The sequence below is a fragment of the Protomyctophum bolini genome, assembly GCF_963924005.1.
Source record: "Protomyctophum bolini genome assembly, chromosome: 5".
Lineage (NCBI taxonomy): Eukaryota > Metazoa > Chordata > Actinopteri > Myctophiformes > Myctophidae > Protomyctophum > Protomyctophum bolini.
This window is the reverse complement of record NC_137866.1, coordinates 18,727,051-18,745,319: the sequence shown is the minus strand read 5'-3', so window position 1 is coordinate 18,745,319 and position 18,269 is coordinate 18,727,051. Positions and strand designations below refer to the sequence as shown.

Here is an 18,269-nt window from a genome sequence, read left to right as displayed (position 1 = left end):
CTAGTGCTGTCTACATAACATGCTATAGGTCTGTATAAAATGCTATCTAAGTCTACATAAAGTTCTATCTAAGGGGCTAGGGTAAGTGCTACGGGCCATGATGGAGTCTGAAAAGGTGGGTTTTCAGACTACGGCGGAAGATTGGGAGTGAGGCTGCAGTTCTGATTGTAATGTTATTCCATAGTTTTGGAGCCAGAAGGGAGAAGAGTTTGGGACGTGTGGAGTGTTGTCCCGGCGTTTTTAGTTATATGAAGGTACTTCCAACTGCCCCGCGTTGGCTGATCTGAGTGTGCAGGAGGGTTTGTATAAAACGCATTCATTTTGCACAAAAACACCCCTTTGCCTAAAAATGCCCATACCCGCCATCACAAATGTGATGAGGTCAGCACATTTGGCTATGGCTGAATTTAGCCCAAGGAGTATTTTCGTGCAAAACTAATGCTTGGAATGGATTCAGCATCATGAAAACCCCCTAGTTTGACACATGCTACTTAAAGTATATATGGAATTTTTTGCCTTATATTGGTTGATAATGGTACCCAAACTTTCAGCACCTGTCACAAAGTTTCCCATGGGAGTTGGGTTGGAACACATTTTTCTGTGATAGTAGACACCTTTATGAACACATCTGTGAAGAAAGCTAGTGGTAAGCACTTTCTTTGCAGATTTGCCACAACTTAAGCTAACTTTACCCAACTAATACCTTTGGCAGCGACCGGGAGCCAATGGAGGGAGCGGAGAAGGGGGAGACGTGTGAGATTTTTGGCTGGTTGAAGACCAAGCGAGCTGCGGCATTTTGGATCAGTTGGAGAGGCTTAAGTGCACATGCCGGTAGGCCAGTAAGGAGGGAGTTACAATAGTCAAGTTTTGACAAGACAAGAGCTGGGCTGACTCCTGGGTGAGGAACGGTCTAATTTGTCGTATGTTATAACATGAAGACAGACATAGTTTCGCATAGACACATGGGCACATGGCTCTCTTTCTCTATCGCAGTCAGCCGGGGATCGAACCCCAACCTCCCAGTCCCAGGCTGGACACTCTTAACCAGTAACCACAAGGCCACTGAGCTGGTCTATATAATACGTTTTTATAATCAACTAAAAAGTCTGATTAACCACTTAACCCTGTAACTATATACTATTTATACTTCCTTGTACAAAAAGTAAAAAAACACACAACACATTGCACAAGCTTAAGATCTGCTATTTTCACTTAGCTTTTTCCCCAAATCGTTCATTAATTTTAAATAATAATGGTATGGACGGCTCCATTTTATTAATATTAATGTTTATTAATACACGCTAACATTATTATATTTGCTCTCCTTGAGATCCTAGTAAAATAAGGAATGTTTAACAATCGTTAATTTAAGCACCACAACAGTGTATGGCAGCTGTCAGATGAAGTTCTTGGAAGTCCACTCTTCTTACAGTATGAACTTCCTCTTATTTATTTTGTCTACAACGGCCCAGCAGTGCAACAGCCCTGCATGTATCGATTAATTCCTAACTGACTCCTTCCTAAGTTCCTTGGAACTCTCTGGAGTGTTGTGTGTGTGTGCTTCTCAACAGGAAACACTAACCCACACATAAATATACACATTCACACAACACTGGTAAGTGTGTTTGGACACAAAGCCACAAAACAAACAGAGTGCAGTTTGCTCTCCTTAAATGATTAGCCATGGCAGTTAGTACGAGTGACATAATTACCTTCAGAAGGGTAAAGGTGAGAGGGGAATTCGGGGAAAGGTGAGAGGGGAATTCTTCAAAAATACTCTGACCGACCTGCAGAATTGTATTTTTCATCCCAAAAAGTAAATTGACATTTTGACTTAAAGGAGTGTGTGGCTCCCCTGGTCTACAGTGCATCACACTGTCTCACACACACCGTTTACATTGCATGTTGAAATTGCACTTGAAATAAAACGTCTTCATCCTTATTCTGCTCGAATGGTATATATTCAATGACAAAAATACTGAACCACTCTCTGAAATGAAGAGAGGTACATTTCAAGAATACAATTGTGCTTGAGTTTTCTTTATTTTATTGGTAGATCAAGTATAAACTTATGAGCTTAGTTGAAAGTATTCTGGAATGTCTCATTCTTCCATGAATTCTAGAACATTTAGTCTTGACAGAATGGTGAATTTTGTCACTCAGGTGGAGTCCTGGGTCTTTGTCACATGAGCAGACAGACATGCAAGGGTACAGTACATAATGTATCGATCGCATCAGTCGACTGTTGCCTTGCTCAATAAATCTACCGGTAGTATTTTTTCACCCGAAGACGGGGTGCCTCAGTACCTTTTTCCCTAAAGTCTGCCTCACCACAAGCAGGACTTTAGATTATTTTAGTGCATACTACCTGTTCCACTGAAGAGCACCTGTTTGCAAAAGCCACTGTGACTGAACCGAGGCAGCGCTTTAAACTGCAAAAGTACGAGATTTTAGTAATATTGTTCCTGCTGTTATACATTCTGTCAACCAGGAAAGAAAGCACAGATTGAGGCTTTAACTTTTACTTTTAAGAAATATCCAAGACAATAGAGTTTTTTGGAAGATACTTCTAAACATATTGATAGTTTGACCTCTTCAAATGCTATAATTTAATCTTAACATAATACCCAAAAATAGCCTATCTATAGGCTAGGTAAATAGCCTATTTTTGCATAGCATGGCTTGGAATCTGAATGACTGAAATGCATGCATTGTTTTGACATTTCTCCAGTGCAGTGGTTTTCACATGGTAGTCTGTGGGCCACTGGTGCTCCACCATTAAGGTATCGCATGTGGTCCCTGACAATGTAGTCAGTAATATAAATCAGTCAGAAAAAAAATGTTTCATTATTTTATTTTGTAGAAACATAGTTTCTACAAACAACTGTTGGTATTTGCATTACACGAGTACAGTGGAATCAAAGAGAATAAAGACAAGATCCTCATTATCAATCAATGGTCATTTGAGGAGGCTTCAAGACCAAATGTACTTCAACAGAAGAGGATCAGCTCATTGACATGTCCACAGACTCTGTCAATAGTGTATGAAACACAATCCTTTGTTTTGGATGATTTGTCCGGCACAATTCCACGAGCCCCAGCTCTTAGAGTAAAAGCAAAATGGGTCAGTTACTGAGAAGTCAGAAATCCTTAGGAAAGGGAGTTAGAATCTCAAGAAGGGGCAGTGGTCCCTGTAAGTACTCTCCCCACCCAGCACAACAGGTGATGGTCCCTGGTTCACAATCAGTTGAAAATCCCTGCTCTAGTGATGGAAGTGCTGTATCTGTACATGCAGTACAGAGTACATCTGTAAAGCGGCCTTGTGTATATTTTACTATGAGCACACCTGTAACCATTACTGTATGTTTATAGTTAACAGTAAACCGGTATATGCTTATTTCTTCTTCTAAGTTCTTATAACTTCTGTTGTAGAAAAACATTTACCGTAAATCAATTAGTGAGATTAACTGTTGCAACCTTAATACACATACAAAGTACAAACAAACTCATAACACATGTCATGTACCCATGCTCACACCCCACACACTCACACTCACAATCACACTCTCTCACTCTCTCTCTCTAGGCAAAGCATTCCATGCTGGTCTTGGCTCTCTCCATCTCATGGAGGAAGTTGTAAAACTGAGGGAGGGTCAACTCTGGATAAAGTAAAAACAAATGTAGCATGTGCATTTGTTACACTCAGGTACTATAGAGCTGAAAGTAACAGCTAAAATAGCAATCATGCATAAATATATATATACGGCAAGCTATTCAGTTAGTTATTTTAGTGCTGCCGAATAGTATGCACGTGTGCTGTGCACCGAGCTTCTATTGTGCTAATAACATTAGACTCACTCACCCATGTACACATTTTCAGTGGAATTCCCCTTTCTGATCACCAACTTCAGCTAAAACACACAAAGTCCACCTTCAACAAGACTCAACAAAGATGTGTAAACTCTGATGCTGTGTGTGCGCATGTGCGTGTGTGCGTGTGTGTGTGTGTGTGTGCATGTGTGCGTGTGTGTAAGAGAGAGGAGAGAGTGTGTGCTTGGGAGAGTGTGTTCTCTTTGTATTGCTATGTGATGGCAATTACATTTTATGAAATTATGAAAAGTTATTTATCTCAATGACTGATTGTGTGTGTGTGTGTGTGTGTGTGTGTGTGTGTGTGTGTGGGTGTGTGTGTGTCACAGTGCTGTATTTTTTTAGGTTTTCACCTGTAGAAAGATATTGCCAACCTTCTGTATTTCACTGGTGCCAACAGTTACTGTAGAGACAAGATGTGGCATGATCGTTACCTTTTCAACAGTGACATAATCATAAACAAAGACATGATGATCTCTTAAGTAGATGTTAATTTGTTCATTTAGTGGTCAACACGGTTTGTTTCAACATTGTTTTCATACCAACACGTCTGCTTGCAAAGATCAACAGTCTATAACTTAGAGGGACAGTCCCACATACCTGGAAGAAACTAACCATAATTATTTAAAAAAGACTCAGTATTGGCCCTGCGGCAACAGTCGTTTGGAAATGTTGTTTCTGCTAATGGAACTCCGATGAAATTCGGAGGTCTCCCTCAATGCGTTCCTGCGGTTCATTTAAAGATTTATTGACTGATTGATTGTTTCGCAACACATTATATATATGCTGTATTTGTCCTGGCTGAAATTAATTTTGCACCAAAATGAACACATTAGCAATAGAGGTTGGCTCATTTCAATATTGTGGCGTCTCGCGGCGGGACCGTGCGCCACAGCGGCGCCGCCCCGGAGAGAGAGAGAGCGAGTGAGGCGGAGCGAAGCGCAGAGGGCTGGGCAACGTAATCGAAGGCAGGTACGTCCCAAATTACCTGAGCGAAACCTTTAGATGAGCAACACCTGCGCAGCCTCACAAACAAATATAAGGACTCCGTCTCGTCGCTCTCAGGGACAGCTCTCTCCGGTGATGGTGGCGTGCGGTTCTAGCGGTAAGCGAGTACACTCTTCCTCATTAACATTATACTGTCATATCACACTAGACTGACTATGTGTTTCCTACCTCGTAGGCTGGGCTATGATGATCTGATGCTCGGATGCCGCTGGGCTCGGATGGATACGAGGCGTGCAAGGAAAGCTTGTGTTTCTAAAGACTGTAACAGTAACCCCCCCTTCCCCGCTGGGAGAGAGGGATTCTACAGTCAGACTTATAATATAACGGCGGACCCGGGGAAGGACCCTATCCGCCCCCCCCCCCTGGTTAAGAGAAAGCCCTGAGAGGGAGAACATTTGAGTTAATTCCTATGGAACATTGTTTAGTTAATATCTGCCCCTGCCCAGCTGACTGATTTATGAACTTATTGTTTTTGCCTGTTTAACAAAACTTCTGTTTAAATAAACGAGTGCCATATTTTGGGCTCAAACCCTGGTTCTGTTTCCCGCTGTTGGCTTCAATCCTCACAATATAAACTTCAAAATATAAAACTCTAAACTACCACAGCCTCCAAGACATGGCATACGGTTGTCTGATTTGACATACTGTATCATGCATTTGTCCTTGCGGAAGAGGCCTAAATGAGGCCCTTTTAGACGGACCAATTTCAGTGTTGCACCCCCCCCCCCCCCCCCCCTATAAAACGGTCACAAATATTTACATTGTCATACACGCTGAAGAAGGCTTGATGCCGAAATGCGTCTGTGTTTTCCGTGCACGTTAATATGAATTCAAAGTACCAGAAGGACTTCGGAGTGCTGGCTATTTCTTTCTTACTGTGAATCTTCGTGAGCCATGCAACCGGTAAACTGCATATACAGACTGAGAGAGTGCTTGTTTATCTTTTCTACTGTACTACTACTACTACAAGTCTCTAGATGTCAAGGTGGTATGGAGAAACAAGGGAGTCTGATAGAGTAGAGTTAGAGTACAGATGCTGACAACATGGAGTTCATATCTAAACAATCAATAAGGGAGCATTATTGTACATTAAGATCATGTTTTATTTTGTGGGAAAATAAGACAAAACTTGAGGCACTGAAAGTCACAGATTTAACACAGCATATAACTGTACAGTAACCTTCAAGTCTGTATTGTGTGAAATAAATTTGATTGTCAATGTAGTCTATACCGATGTCATCATCTCCTGTGTATGCGTGTGTGTGTTGCAACATTAGAGAGGAAACAGAGATCCAGCGAATGAACGAAATGGAAAGAAAATACGTTATTAATTATGCTAGTTTGGCAACTTTAGAGATCATCTTTACGAGTTTACGACAACTAAATGGGTTACACAACTCTAGCATGTGCTTCTTATTTGAAAAAACCAGCCTGTATGCCACTTGCTGAAGGAAAATGTTTCAGTACTGGAGCTTCTGTGACTGCAGTGCAGTCTGCTTCATTGTTAGTCAATCGGTATTGTGTGATATAAATCTGTGGGCGATAGTTTTACCAAACACTGACACTGTTGTGTAACGCCACACCTCTAATCCCAGAAAGCCGGTATGCTATCAATAAAAGCTTTACTGTGGCTCCTTTACAGTCTGTGCATTAATGACAGCTGCTCCGACGTCCAATATTGCGCAATAACTGTGTAAATGTGTCTCAAGTAACCTACACAAAATGTAAACAGAATTGATTGTGCCAAGTGAAAATAGCATACAATAAATCCAACATTGTATGTGATCATTTTGTAGCTGGGTCTGTCCTTACCTCCAAACTTCCACTCCATATCCACCAGTTGGTTGACCATCACAGTCTGTCCCACTGCTAGCCTGGAGAGCACAGCGTAATGGACACCCCACTGAGGAACACAAAGACACAGTCACCAATGCATAACACAACAGAGAAATAAATGCACACCAGTTATTTTGCTTTGAGATTCACAATGGCACCTATTCAAGATCAATGACAATGTTATATCACAAACGACATTGCTGTAAACTGAACACAAATAAACCCTCTTGATTCTTGATTTATTTACCCTGAGAAAATATGAAGTCTGCTGATGTAGCCTCAGAAAAATATATTTATTATATACAGTGTGTGTGTGTGTGTGTGTGTGTGTGTGTGTGTGTGTGTGTGTGTGTGTGTGTGTGTGTGTGTGTGTGTGTGTTCGTTAGGAAACTGTATTAAGACAAAGAGTATCAGCTAAAATCAAGGCTAAAGTATCTAAATGCAGTAAGTGGAGATTTACCTGCTGTGAAAAGTGATCAGCTTTGTCTTCATTCAGTCCTGGTTGATCAATATTGGGATAAATTGGAATCAAAACTAGCAACAATTTCACTATGGTCAATATAGATTGAGAAATTTTCACGATTTTTCACAAATTGTGAAAATAGCAGATCTAGAAGCTCACAACGTGTCACCATAGTTTTGACCCATTTTCACATGATACCATCACACAACAAACTATAGGGCATACGTTTTTTTATACTACCTTGTACAATGCTGCTTCCGTTTGTACAAATTAAACATCCTTTGGACTAAATAAATTCTTAGTGAGGAATATCTTTGCCATACCTAATGTCAGAAGGTCTTCTTTGACCTGCTCAGCTGTTAGATTTTTCTTCAATGCACCTGGAGAAGAAGAAGAGGAACAAAGATAATTTTAAAGACGTTTTAAGAAAGAGAGGCCAGAGGGCACTGCAAGGAGATGACAATTCTAAAGATAAATGTTTGACAAGAGTCATTTTTTGTGTGTGCATCTGCTGGATTTTAATGGCTTTTACATGACTGAATAAACAGAAAGAGACAGAGGTTAGCTTTTATTATTATTATTGAATCACCTTGAGGCACCAGTAGAACACTCTTCATCAGATTCCTCAAAGGTCCAGAACTCATCCCATGTTCTCCCGCAAACTCACTCAACTGCAGCATAAACCTCTCTGCCTACACACACGCATGCACGCAAAAACACATATACAAGTGGACATTTTTCATTAGTAAGACCCTAAATCTCCTTTGATTTAGGGCTGATTTATGGGATTTACTTCCCATAAATTACTACCAGTTTATTCCCTACCAGTTTATAGAAGAGAGTCTGTGTGTCCAGAGCTAATATCAAAAAGCACTGGACCGATCAGCACAGAATGCCAGAATCGTCCCATGTTATGTATGTGTGTATGTTGTGCATGTATGTTATTGTTTGTGCATGCATCCATGTTTCTTTCTCAAAATAGTTATATTAGAGCATGCATGTTTCCCCAACATATTTGGTTATGTATGTTTGTTTATGCATGCATGTTTCTCAACATGTTTAGTTAATACCGTAGTTATGCATGAGTCTCACCTCCTTCGGCTCTAGCAGAAACTGGAAGAGTATTTCAGTCAGACGCATAAATTGCTGCAAACAATGACAAAAACATCTTCATTAGTTTAATTTAAGCTGTAGCTTCATCCCTAACTATTAAACATTGAGTTGCCACCCCAAACTATAATTATAAGTGTGTTGACTGATTTCTCAGTCTTTATAATGTCATTGTCATAAAGGCAGGTTCCACATAACAGGCTGTCAAAAGAAATCTAACTGTCATGCAACTTTAACTTAATCTGAAGGCAAACCCTAAACTTTCTGTGGTGAGGTACGTCACTTGTTTCATTTTTTAAAATTGTTCTTATGTAGTCAGTCAGTGTTATGATTGTGTTTCTGCACAACCTCCTATGAACTGTGGTCATGTTTCAGAGGATGTTACATGAATCACATGACCACTTGTCTTGTCACATGTGTGCATAAACACAGTAGGGCAAAAGCTACATTTAACAATATACAGCACACAACTTTGTCATTTGATTTAAAAAAACGTAGCTCTGCTCCATACGTTAGGCTAAACTTAGAAAACTCTTTCTAAACACTCTATGGACCAGAGCTAATACAAACGTAAGTTTGTATTACAAACTAATACAAACTTACAAACGTAAGTTTGTATTAGCTCACATTAGCTCACACGATGGTGACTTGGAATAGTATAGTAAAAGGAAGAAAGAATACCTGCTCGTTGAATTTATTCAGATTGTGGAAGTCGTTGCTAACAGAATCTGGCAAGACATCTTTAGTGAATTGTAACTGCAACATTGTTGCAGACGAGAATGAGAATGTTGGAGCTGCTGTTTATTTTCTGATGGGCGGACTTCCGTGTTCTCCAGACAGTGCGCATGGCGCATGCGTGAGCTGCCAGCATGCCTGCTGTGGATTCACTCCAGCACTTTCACAACAACCAACAACCATGCACTGAGAAGAGAAGTGCCAATTTAATACTGCATGTTGTGAAAGATACACGGACACGATTACACCAGGAGGAGAGACTCAGGTAAATGTAACTAACACACACCAAATATGTTATGAATATGTGAGCTATTAAATGAATCGATTCATTATTTATTTTAAATGTTCCCTAGTTTTCAGTTTCATTGTTTTTACACTTTGACAAAAACGTTTCTTTTGTGTCTCCCTGTCTTCACATAAAGAAACAGACTCGCACAGACACGTGTGTACTGTGTACAGGCTACACGCGTGTACTGTGCGTGCGAGCGATGTACACTGTACGCACGCACAGTATGTAATGTATGAATTACATACCGGTACATGGAATTACATGCACAGTATGTATAATGTAATGTATGAATTACATACATGGAATTACATACTGTGAATTACACCTTTTTTGTCAATATAAATAGTCAACTCGATTCAGCACACTATTCTCTGATAGTCTGGTTAATTGATTGATTGATTGATTGATTGATTGAAATTTTTATTTCACAGTATGTATGTACTGTAGTTGTAGTAGAATGGGTACATGTTTCAAACGAAAGAACCACCTTGTTCATTCATTTCAACAGAAATAGTATAATCCTCAGTAAAGTAAACCTATCTATATATACATGTAAATCAAATAAACAGTGAGGATTTTCTTCTTTTTTTTCTTGGGGGAGGGTAGGTGAAGACAAGGAGGGGAGGAGTGACACTGGCACCTTGGTGGAAGAGCCTTGATATTTTTGTGCGCAGCCAATCTCCTTATAGCTCCCATTTCTCGCTCTGTTCCTCTTTCCTAGCTGCACGGCACGACGGCAACAGGTAAGCATTTGTAATAAGCCCGACTCACGTTCATTTCACTTTATAGTGTGGCTGTTGAAGCGACTCAAGCGAGAGTGAGACAGAGAGTGAGTGGATGAAAAGAAAATAGGGAGAGAGAGAGTGCACAAGTTCACAACAGCGCAGGAGTGAGTGAGACTTTCTTAGCATGCTTGAGTGGAAAAAGAGAAAAGTTCAGCAAGAAGACTAGTTGGGATTTTTTTTGGATTTTATTCGATTTTTTAAGTTGAATTATTTCGAAATATTTTCCATTGCGGAAAAAAAGCATTTTGAGGTGGCAGCCTGCAAGGAGCGTGCGTGGTTATGTAAGTATCCGTTTACAAGGAGGGCAAATTGGTATTTGGGCGAATTAGTTATTATACTGATGATTTGATGTCCCATGTTTGAACCTGCCGTAGTTGTTCACCGAGTCATTGTTTGGCGATGTTTTGAACACGTTCTAAAAAGTTTTAAGTCGTCAAGTTTGACCGCATGTGCAGCTGTGTGCACGCTGTCGCATGTCTGCGCTTCGTGTACAGATGTTGCAGGTCGAAAGTTATGTTGTTGTTTTTAATGAGAATCATTTGTAGGCCTATATCGTTGCATGCATTTGACGATTTTGATCAATTTCAGCGTTGCTCTTCGCATTTGATTTTAACTTAGACAGTGGGCTTGTCATTTAGTCTTTGCGGTGTGGTTTCTTTCTCACCGTGTGCTTGCAATTTGCCGGAAAAAAATCACGTTGGATCTTGCGTCGCTTCAAAGAGATGCAGCAGCGTGATTGTCAGTGAGTCCGGATAAATTCCATGATAAATTAACACACAACAATAACAGTGTTAATCTCATGACATAGCATAATGACAGACAGCTGAACACTTTGGCAAATTGCTGTAGCCTACGTTGAACGGTCTTTTGAATTTGTAGGTCCTCATTGATTGATTGCTTGATTGATTTTAATTTGTATTCACAGTTTGTAGAATGGGTGCAGTTCAAACGAACTTACAGGTCAATACAAAAACTGATAAAACCAGAAAATGCACTAGGCTAATTGTTAACACCAGGGTCCTCCATTTCCAATTCATCAGAACATTTAAAGACGTACAAATATAGCCTACACTTAAGTTCGATGAAAAACGTGTACAGACAGTATGAGCGGAAAAGGGGCTTTTACAGGGGCTAGTTTCGAATTGCAACTATGTGCTCTTTGAGAGCGGTTTTGAAGGAGTCTAGGGATTTACATTTCTTAATGGCTGTTAATAATAATAAAGTAGAAAAAGTGCCTCTCGGGGCACAGCTCTCCACCAGGATAATAGCGTTTGGACAAAATGTGTAGTAGTAGCCTAATATAAACATTTCAGTGTATTCATAATGTTTAGAAGTGCGCATAGGCTACAAAGTTTATACACAGATCGGTGCAGTTATACATGAAAACATGAATTGGCCTGTTATAGCGCCACCATGAGGCTTATTGTGGAACTTATTCCTCTGCCTAGTGGGAATGTGTGCATAATTTCACGGAAATGGCACGCTGTGATCAAGATGTGAGGTATTTTGTTCAAAATGGACCAATCCTACAAACTTTGGAAGGCAATCTTAGCCAATTGTGATGGAATATGGGAAAGCGGACAGGTCCATGTTGATCACACGACTATGGAGAAAGTGTATACCGATTTGCGGAGAAAGTCTATACCGATTTGCGTGATGTATGGATAAAATGTGTAGGAGTAATCTAGTACAGAAATGTGTTTTGCCAAGATCAACCTCATGGTGGCGCTATAACCAGCAGAAGTAAAAAATGCAGTGCAAAGGTATTTCCTTGGCCTCTAGGTAGTGGACCTACAAAGTTGTACACAGATCGGTGCACTTATAGGTAAGAACATGAATTGGCCTGTTATAGCGCCACCATGATTTGAAAATGTTTAAGTGGCATTTCTTCCTCGGCCTAGTGGGAATGTTTGTGCATAGTTCCTCGGAAATCGCACGCTGTGTTCATGACTTGAGGCATTTTGTTCAAAACGGACAAATCCTGCAAACTTTGGAAGGCAATCTTAGCCAATAGGAATGGAACATGGGGAGGCAGACATGTCTGTGTTGATCACATGACTCATTGTGTAAAAATTCGTTCGGGTTCGTCGTTGGCATCCAGGGAGTGTGTGCGCACAGTTTGGCATCGGCCGGGCCAACGGTACGGAGATTAGCTGTACACGGACGGACACACACACACGCACACGCACACACGCACGCACGCACACACACACACACACACACACACACACACACACACGCACACGGTGCAAGGTTGGTGGGGTGTTCCACATTTTAGTGGCATAGGAGCGAAATTAGTTTAACCCCTTGTTTGAGCCGAATCTGGGTTGCACATGGTTTGTTGAACTCCCTCTGGTGTTATGATTGTGAACTTCGTTGACATTAAGGAAGTACTTTGACAGGTATCTTTATATAGTAGTTTATATGGTATAATAATATAGGATATTTTCGACGATATGTCATGAAGTCATGCTGAACGTTCGTCATAAATCCACAAGTTCTGTCACGAATTATATGTAATTCATCTGGATGCCAATAAAATGGTTTAGGCCTTTTTGATGGATAGGCTATGCATGAACTGAACGCGTTCATCCATGTACATTCCTTCCTCACTCCGGGGACACACACAAAAAAAAAAAAGAGGCAATATTGCCTTACAGATTGTTGCCTATAGCCATAGATTAAAAACAATCGACCTTATGCAATGCATTGGACGTGCATGTGCAATTGTGCATGTTCACACGAGACAATTTCCTAATGTGCACTGAGGCGCGTGTCAAGTAAGCACCGAGTCCAAAAGGTCTTCTCATTTTATAACTGTATAATGTTGCTATATTTCATAATATTAATAATAGATATTATGTCGCTAAGCCAAAGTTTATACAAGTTTACATATTAGTGATGGGCATGGTGATGGCACATTTGTGTGAACTCGGGGCAGCATAATTATTTGTAAATCTGTTTTGAGAGATCATGTCCCGACTAACGTGTTTTTTGGTTAAAAAAAGTTTCACGCTTAAAGCGTTTATATTTATTTACTTGTCATTTATGGCCTAATTGAACTTTCCACTGATTTGAAGACAATATCTCTTTTCGTCCCTTTACCTACTTTCAACATTTTCTTCATATTTCAACCATGTCCTCACTAATGCTCATTGTAATATGTATCGCTTCAGTCTACTCACTCTGCCTCTGTCTGAAGAGGTGGAAACTTCTGAACATGGCTACCAATCGGCATAATCAGTAGGCATACACTACAGGTTAGGTAATGTCAAACAGCATTTCAAACTTGAAGTGAGTAAATTACCATACTTTGAAGTTAACCTTGAAAGCATTTTCAGTACAGAAGTGGATTATGGTTATAATTATTGGTGGCACCTGTCAGCTGGGGGTGAACAGGAGCAGCAGTGGGACAGAGTAGCTATGGCCTCCTGTTGGGGAGTGGGGACTCCTCACAGGTAGGTGAGCCACTAGGGTAGTAGGGTACAGTCGCAGTGGCAATACAGAAATGTGTAGGGAGGATGAATTGGCGTCCTACTATAATATAAATGGGTGAAGTCTGTTCGTCCGTCTGTGCGTGTGCTTGTGTCTGTCTGTAGTTCACATAACTCGAGAACTGTCTGACCGTTCCAATTTTAAACTCGGTGTGCCTCGGCTCGGCTGCCTATCTAAATGTAATCAATAGAACAGTTGCTGAGAAAATAATTGACAATTGCAGCCCTATATATATTCAAAATTATTCTATTACTTGAAAAAGAACCACTAAGAAAATAATTGATAATTTCAGGGAGGAATATGCTATTTAATAACTGGTTATGGACAATGGGATTGTACATGTCAGTGCATATGTGGGCAAAGAGGGGACATACACAGTACTACACACCACAAAGGAATGCAGAACTCAGAGAGACCCTGAGGACCTCTCTCTCTCTCACACACACACGCACACACACACACACACACACACACACAGACACACGCCTACCTTTTGGAAAGTGAAAAATCCCCTCTTGCAATGCGGTCCCTAATCTCCAGTCACCAGACACAACTTTGATGTGGACCCCCCATCTACCCCCAACTCCCCCAACACCCCCTTTCCTGGGCCCCTCACTCACTACTCGGTATCCCTGTTCCTTCCTTCCTTCTCCCTTACACCTCCCACCCCGCCCTCCCCTCCCCTGCCGTCTCTTTCTCTCTCTTCCCTCTCATACCCATTGTGTTCCAGATAGATATCCAGAGATGCAGCAGTATTGGCATGTGTTGTAGTTGTAAGGAATTCCTCACACGATTCTACAAAATGAGAATGGAAGTTGTTAATTGCTGTTTTTGTTTATCCCATTTTGACCTGAGATCAGATTCTAAAAATGTCTTCTACATCCTGACAGTTTTCTGAAAAAGCTATGTTTCTATGTCAGTCATGCTTTGATTTTTCAAAAATAGCAGACCTACAAGCTCGTAGCGCGCCACCGAGTGGCGCGCTATGAGCGGCGCGCTATGAGCTTGTAGATCTGCTATTTTTCAACAGCTAAAGCATAACTTGATGCTAACACTAAAAGGGGTTCCCGGCCAACTATTTGTTTATATTCCCATGCCCATATGTTTCTCTGTATCTGTTAGGCAACTTTTACATACAGAACACTATTTTGTGACTTTTTGTGTCCTTGATACCCTTTAAAATTGAAATTAAAAAAATGTCTTAAAAATCCTGACAGTTAAGGTCTGAAAGACCTTATGTTTCAGTGGCGCTCAATATTTCATGTCCCCAAAGATTATATGTAATATGCCCCATCTGAAAATTGTTGTTCCAGGGACCTCCTCAAAAGCAAAGATTTTAGTTAAAATGTTCACTCTATATTCAAAGATTTGAGGCACATCTTCACGATGTTTCAGAAATAGCAGACCTACAAGCTTGTAGATCTGCTATTTTTCAATAGCTAAAGTATAACATAATGCTTTAAAACGCCAAAAGGGGTTCCCTCCCAAAATGGGTTAATACCCAGAGCTCACATAAGGATCCAATTAATTAAGTTATTATTTAGTACCGTAGTTAGTAATTTAATCAAATTTCTTCCTTGGAGCCGCAGATGCCTTACAGGAGCAATTATAGTGACAGGCTTAAGTGGGAATGTTTCATGGAGCATAAAGCTGTCTTCAGGTAATACCATAACCATATAACAGCAATTTGTGTGGCTTTGAGTTTCAAATTGTAAGTTCCCACATTACTCTTGATGATGGTTGAGAAACACTCAAACTTCTGTCCTGTGAAATCCGCTAAAGCTCATTTTCCAAAAAAATACATGGGTGGCAATGGGACACACACACACACACACACACACACACACACACACACACACACACACACACACACACACACACACACACACACACACACACTGAACCAGACACAGGATCCTATGATCCATATGGGGTCATGATCCCTAATTTGGGAAATGCTGCAGGCAAGGCAAGATGCGGATAACATGACCACAATCCCACCCCCTCTTTGCATGCTCCCAGCAAAACCACATACCATACTGTATGGAGAGTGTATGCTACAGTATGTCTATGTCTATGTCATTACATCAGCTTTCCTTCTGAACTGCATACTGTATAGGCTATTTGTCTGTTTCTCTGCCGTAGAGAGGAAATGGAAAGGATTGCCAACTTATAGCAGTTGAAGTCAGTTACGTATCAGTAGATCAATGAGGTCTACTTTATACCAAAATTATGTAATTGGTTTCAGATAATTGATCACATTTCTAACTTACTTCTTCCTTGAATAGATTTAGAGAGAAGTTAGTTATACTGGGGAATGACGAATAAACAAAATTGCCGTCACATATTTCAGATAAAAACTATAGTCTTCATATAGTTGATGCCATTATTTGTGGTGAAATGCGTAATATTTGCCTTTGATGTGGATGTTGCTTACTGATGTTGTAGACATGACATTGGGCAGGTTGTTGTGCTGCTAGCCAATTAGCCATGTAACCGGAATAGGTAAGAATGTCATGTGGCTCCAGAGACTTGACAATTACAGAATTGGGAATGTGTTATATTTACAGTGTGACTGATCTGAACTGATCTGGCTAAAAAAACGCTTGAATATAATTATGTATTTAGTGCTGGTAATATTGTATAATCTATTGTGACATTCTGAAGATTATTACTGAAAATCATTACCTACAACCAGCCACAAAAACCTATGGGCAGTTATCGGCACAAACCATGATGTCACTCAGGGCCTTAAGGGAGAGTCCCTAAGTGATTGATGTACTGATGGCAGAACGGAAGTCAGGGACCATGCCTCTGAGTGAGAGGTTCTGTTTTGACTCATTTACTCAACTCTGACATACTACCTCCTCAGGCTGTGTGTGTGTGTGTGTGTGTGTGTGTCTGTGCGTGTGTGTGTGTGTGTGTGTGTGTGTGTGTGTGTGTGTGTGGATGCATCATGCATGTCTACTGTATGTGAGGGTGGGTGTAGGCACTGTAGGTATGGTGGATTTGTCTGCAGTGCATGGTATGAATGTGTGTGTGTGTGTGTGTGTGTGTGTGTGTGTGTGTGTGTGTGTGTGTGTGTGTGTGTGTGTGTGTGTGTGTGTGTGTGTGTGTGTGTGTGTGTGTGTGTGTGTGTGTGTGTGTGTGTGTGTGTGTGTGTGTGTGTGTGTGTGTGTGTGTGTGTGCGTGCGTGCGTGCGTGCGTGCGTGCGTGCGTGCGTGCGTGTAAGCACCCATTGTGTGCAGGATGCACCTGGTGGTCTTCTTAGTGTTTATGGCCATCCATGTGATTTATGTGGGTGACGTGTATACTGTAGGTACATAATTAAACACTTCCTACAGTAAATGTAGGTGTTTTGTCCCCGGGGACCTGCAGATTGGCCTTGGATGCTCTTCTTATGAGTCAAACGTATCTGTATATTTTGACATTTTGAAGCAGTCATAAAAAAACATTTTAAACAGACAATTGAATAACTGCTGTGAGACCACGGAGGTGTCCATTTTAACACTATCACAGACAGACAGTTAATTAACACTTCAAATATTGCTGTGTGGTGTGGTGGATCTTAATATACAGGAACATACTGTAGTTTTGAAATTTGCCACTGCCCTTTTATATTTTTGATTAGTGTTGTGTTACTTTAGCTAGATCAATTTCTGATTTATACTTTGTCTTTATACTGCCCTGAGACTCACAAACAGTGGCAGAGAGGAGATGAGGCACTGGGTTTCACACAGGTCCATGCAGATGGCATTGCCCTAGTCTCAGACACAGCGGAGAAAGGAAGAGAACTACTACCGGAGTAATGCCAAATATCTTGGACGAACAGGATCTGAAGGTCCTGGAGGGCACTTGCCTGGAATGCCTTGCATGGGATGAGGAGAGTGTGGAAATCTGGAGATAACCTCAAGAGGCGGCTGTTACGTAGTGGTTAATAATAATAATAATAATAATATATACGATTTATATAGCGCTTTTCTAGGTACCCAAAGTCGCTTTACAGAAAGAAGTACAGACATATTTATTAGGAAACAAATTAAAAGGTTTAAAAGGTTAAAAACTAGAAATAAAATCAAAAGAGGGGCAAACAAGAAGGGTGTGTGTGTGTGTTTGTGTGTGTGTGTGTGTGTGTGTGTGTGTGTGTGTGTGTGTGTGGGGGGGGGGGTGGTATGTAGGGAAAGCCAGTTTGAAAAGGTGGGTTTTGAGTGTGCTTTTGAACATTTCGAGGGTGGGGGCAGCTCTGGTGTGAGTTGGGAGTGAGTTCCAAAGAGAAGGGGCAGCCACTGCGAAGGCCCTGTCTCCCCATGTCCGTTTGTTGGATCTGTGGGGTTCCAGTTGGTTGGCAACTAGGTTAGCAACTAGCTACAGTGTTGAGTCAGGACCCTGGAATGGGTGGTGAGCAAACTGACACTGTAGAAGAAATCGCAAGGCACAGCCAGGAAGGGTAAAGGTGCGCAGCAGCCACCATCAACTACATGGACACACTGCGGAGCGACAGTGGAGCTAACAACACTGCAGAATCCAACACCGTCAAACCCACCACGGTGCATCAGACCGTGGAGTCAAACCCACAACCTGGTGGTGTGCAGGCCAGGCACCTAATCAGTACGCCACCCGAGTGCCCTAACTTTGTCATTTTTAACACAATTCTTCTCTTCCCCGGCACAAAACATTT

At 41.1% G+C, this 18,269-nt stretch overlaps 2 protein-coding genes across 4 annotated transcripts in view; one reads left to right on the top strand and one right to left on the bottom strand.

Annotated features, from left to right (window-relative positions):
- Positions 1-2,035: 2,035 nt before the first annotated feature.
- On the bottom strand, positions 2,036-9,138 carry commd7 (COMM domain containing 7). The gene is made up of 9 exons (XM_080764052.1): positions 8,969-9,138; positions 8,270-8,323; positions 7,767-7,869; positions 7,501-7,557; positions 7,175-7,212; positions 6,691-6,781; positions 4,224-4,273; positions 3,863-3,911; positions 2,036-3,659 (listed from the first exon to the last, which is right to left on the bottom strand). The coding sequence occupies exons 1-9, from the start codon at positions 9,050-9,052 to the stop codon at positions 3,583-3,585; spliced, it is 603 nt and encodes a 200-aa protein (XP_080620178.1). The 5' UTR covers positions 9,053-9,138; the 3' UTR covers positions 2,036-3,582.
- A 45-nt stretch (positions 9,139-9,183) lies between these two features.
- Positions 9,184-18,269, top strand: part of LOC308315845 (DNA (cytosine-5)-methyltransferase 3B-like) — a 52,946-nt gene continuing 43,860 nt past the window's right edge. The window contains exons 1-2 of one of the 3 annotated variants that reach the window (XM_080764051.1): positions 9,184-9,287; positions 9,918-10,054. Coding sequence is in view for 2 of the 3 variants with exons in the window: in XM_080764049.1 (XP_080620175.1) it covers positions 10,376-10,377 (2 nt within the window). In the remaining variant the exon portion in view is untranslated. Of the gene's footprint in view, positions 9,288-9,917; positions 10,055-10,156; positions 10,378-18,269 lie in introns of those variants that run through there. The other 2 variants (XM_080764049.1, XM_080764050.1) reach the window with 2 other exon arrangements.

What these genes read in the sequence shown, in the direction of transcription:
- commd7 (XM_080764052.1), bottom strand. Translation starts at nt 9,052, where the DNA reads ATGTTGCAGTTACAATTCACTAAAGATGTCTTGCCAGATTCTGTTAGC. An exon ending in TGTTCTACTGGTGCCTCAAG is followed by an intron (nt 7,558 to 7,766) that starts GTGATTCAATAA and finishes CTTCTTCTCCAG; the next exon opens with GTGCATTGAAGAAAAATCTA. An exon ending in TTGGCAATATCTTTCTACAG is followed by an intron (nt 3,912 to 4,223) that starts GTGAAAACCTAA and finishes TGTGTGTTTTAG; the next exon opens with CTGAAGTTGGTGATCAGAAA.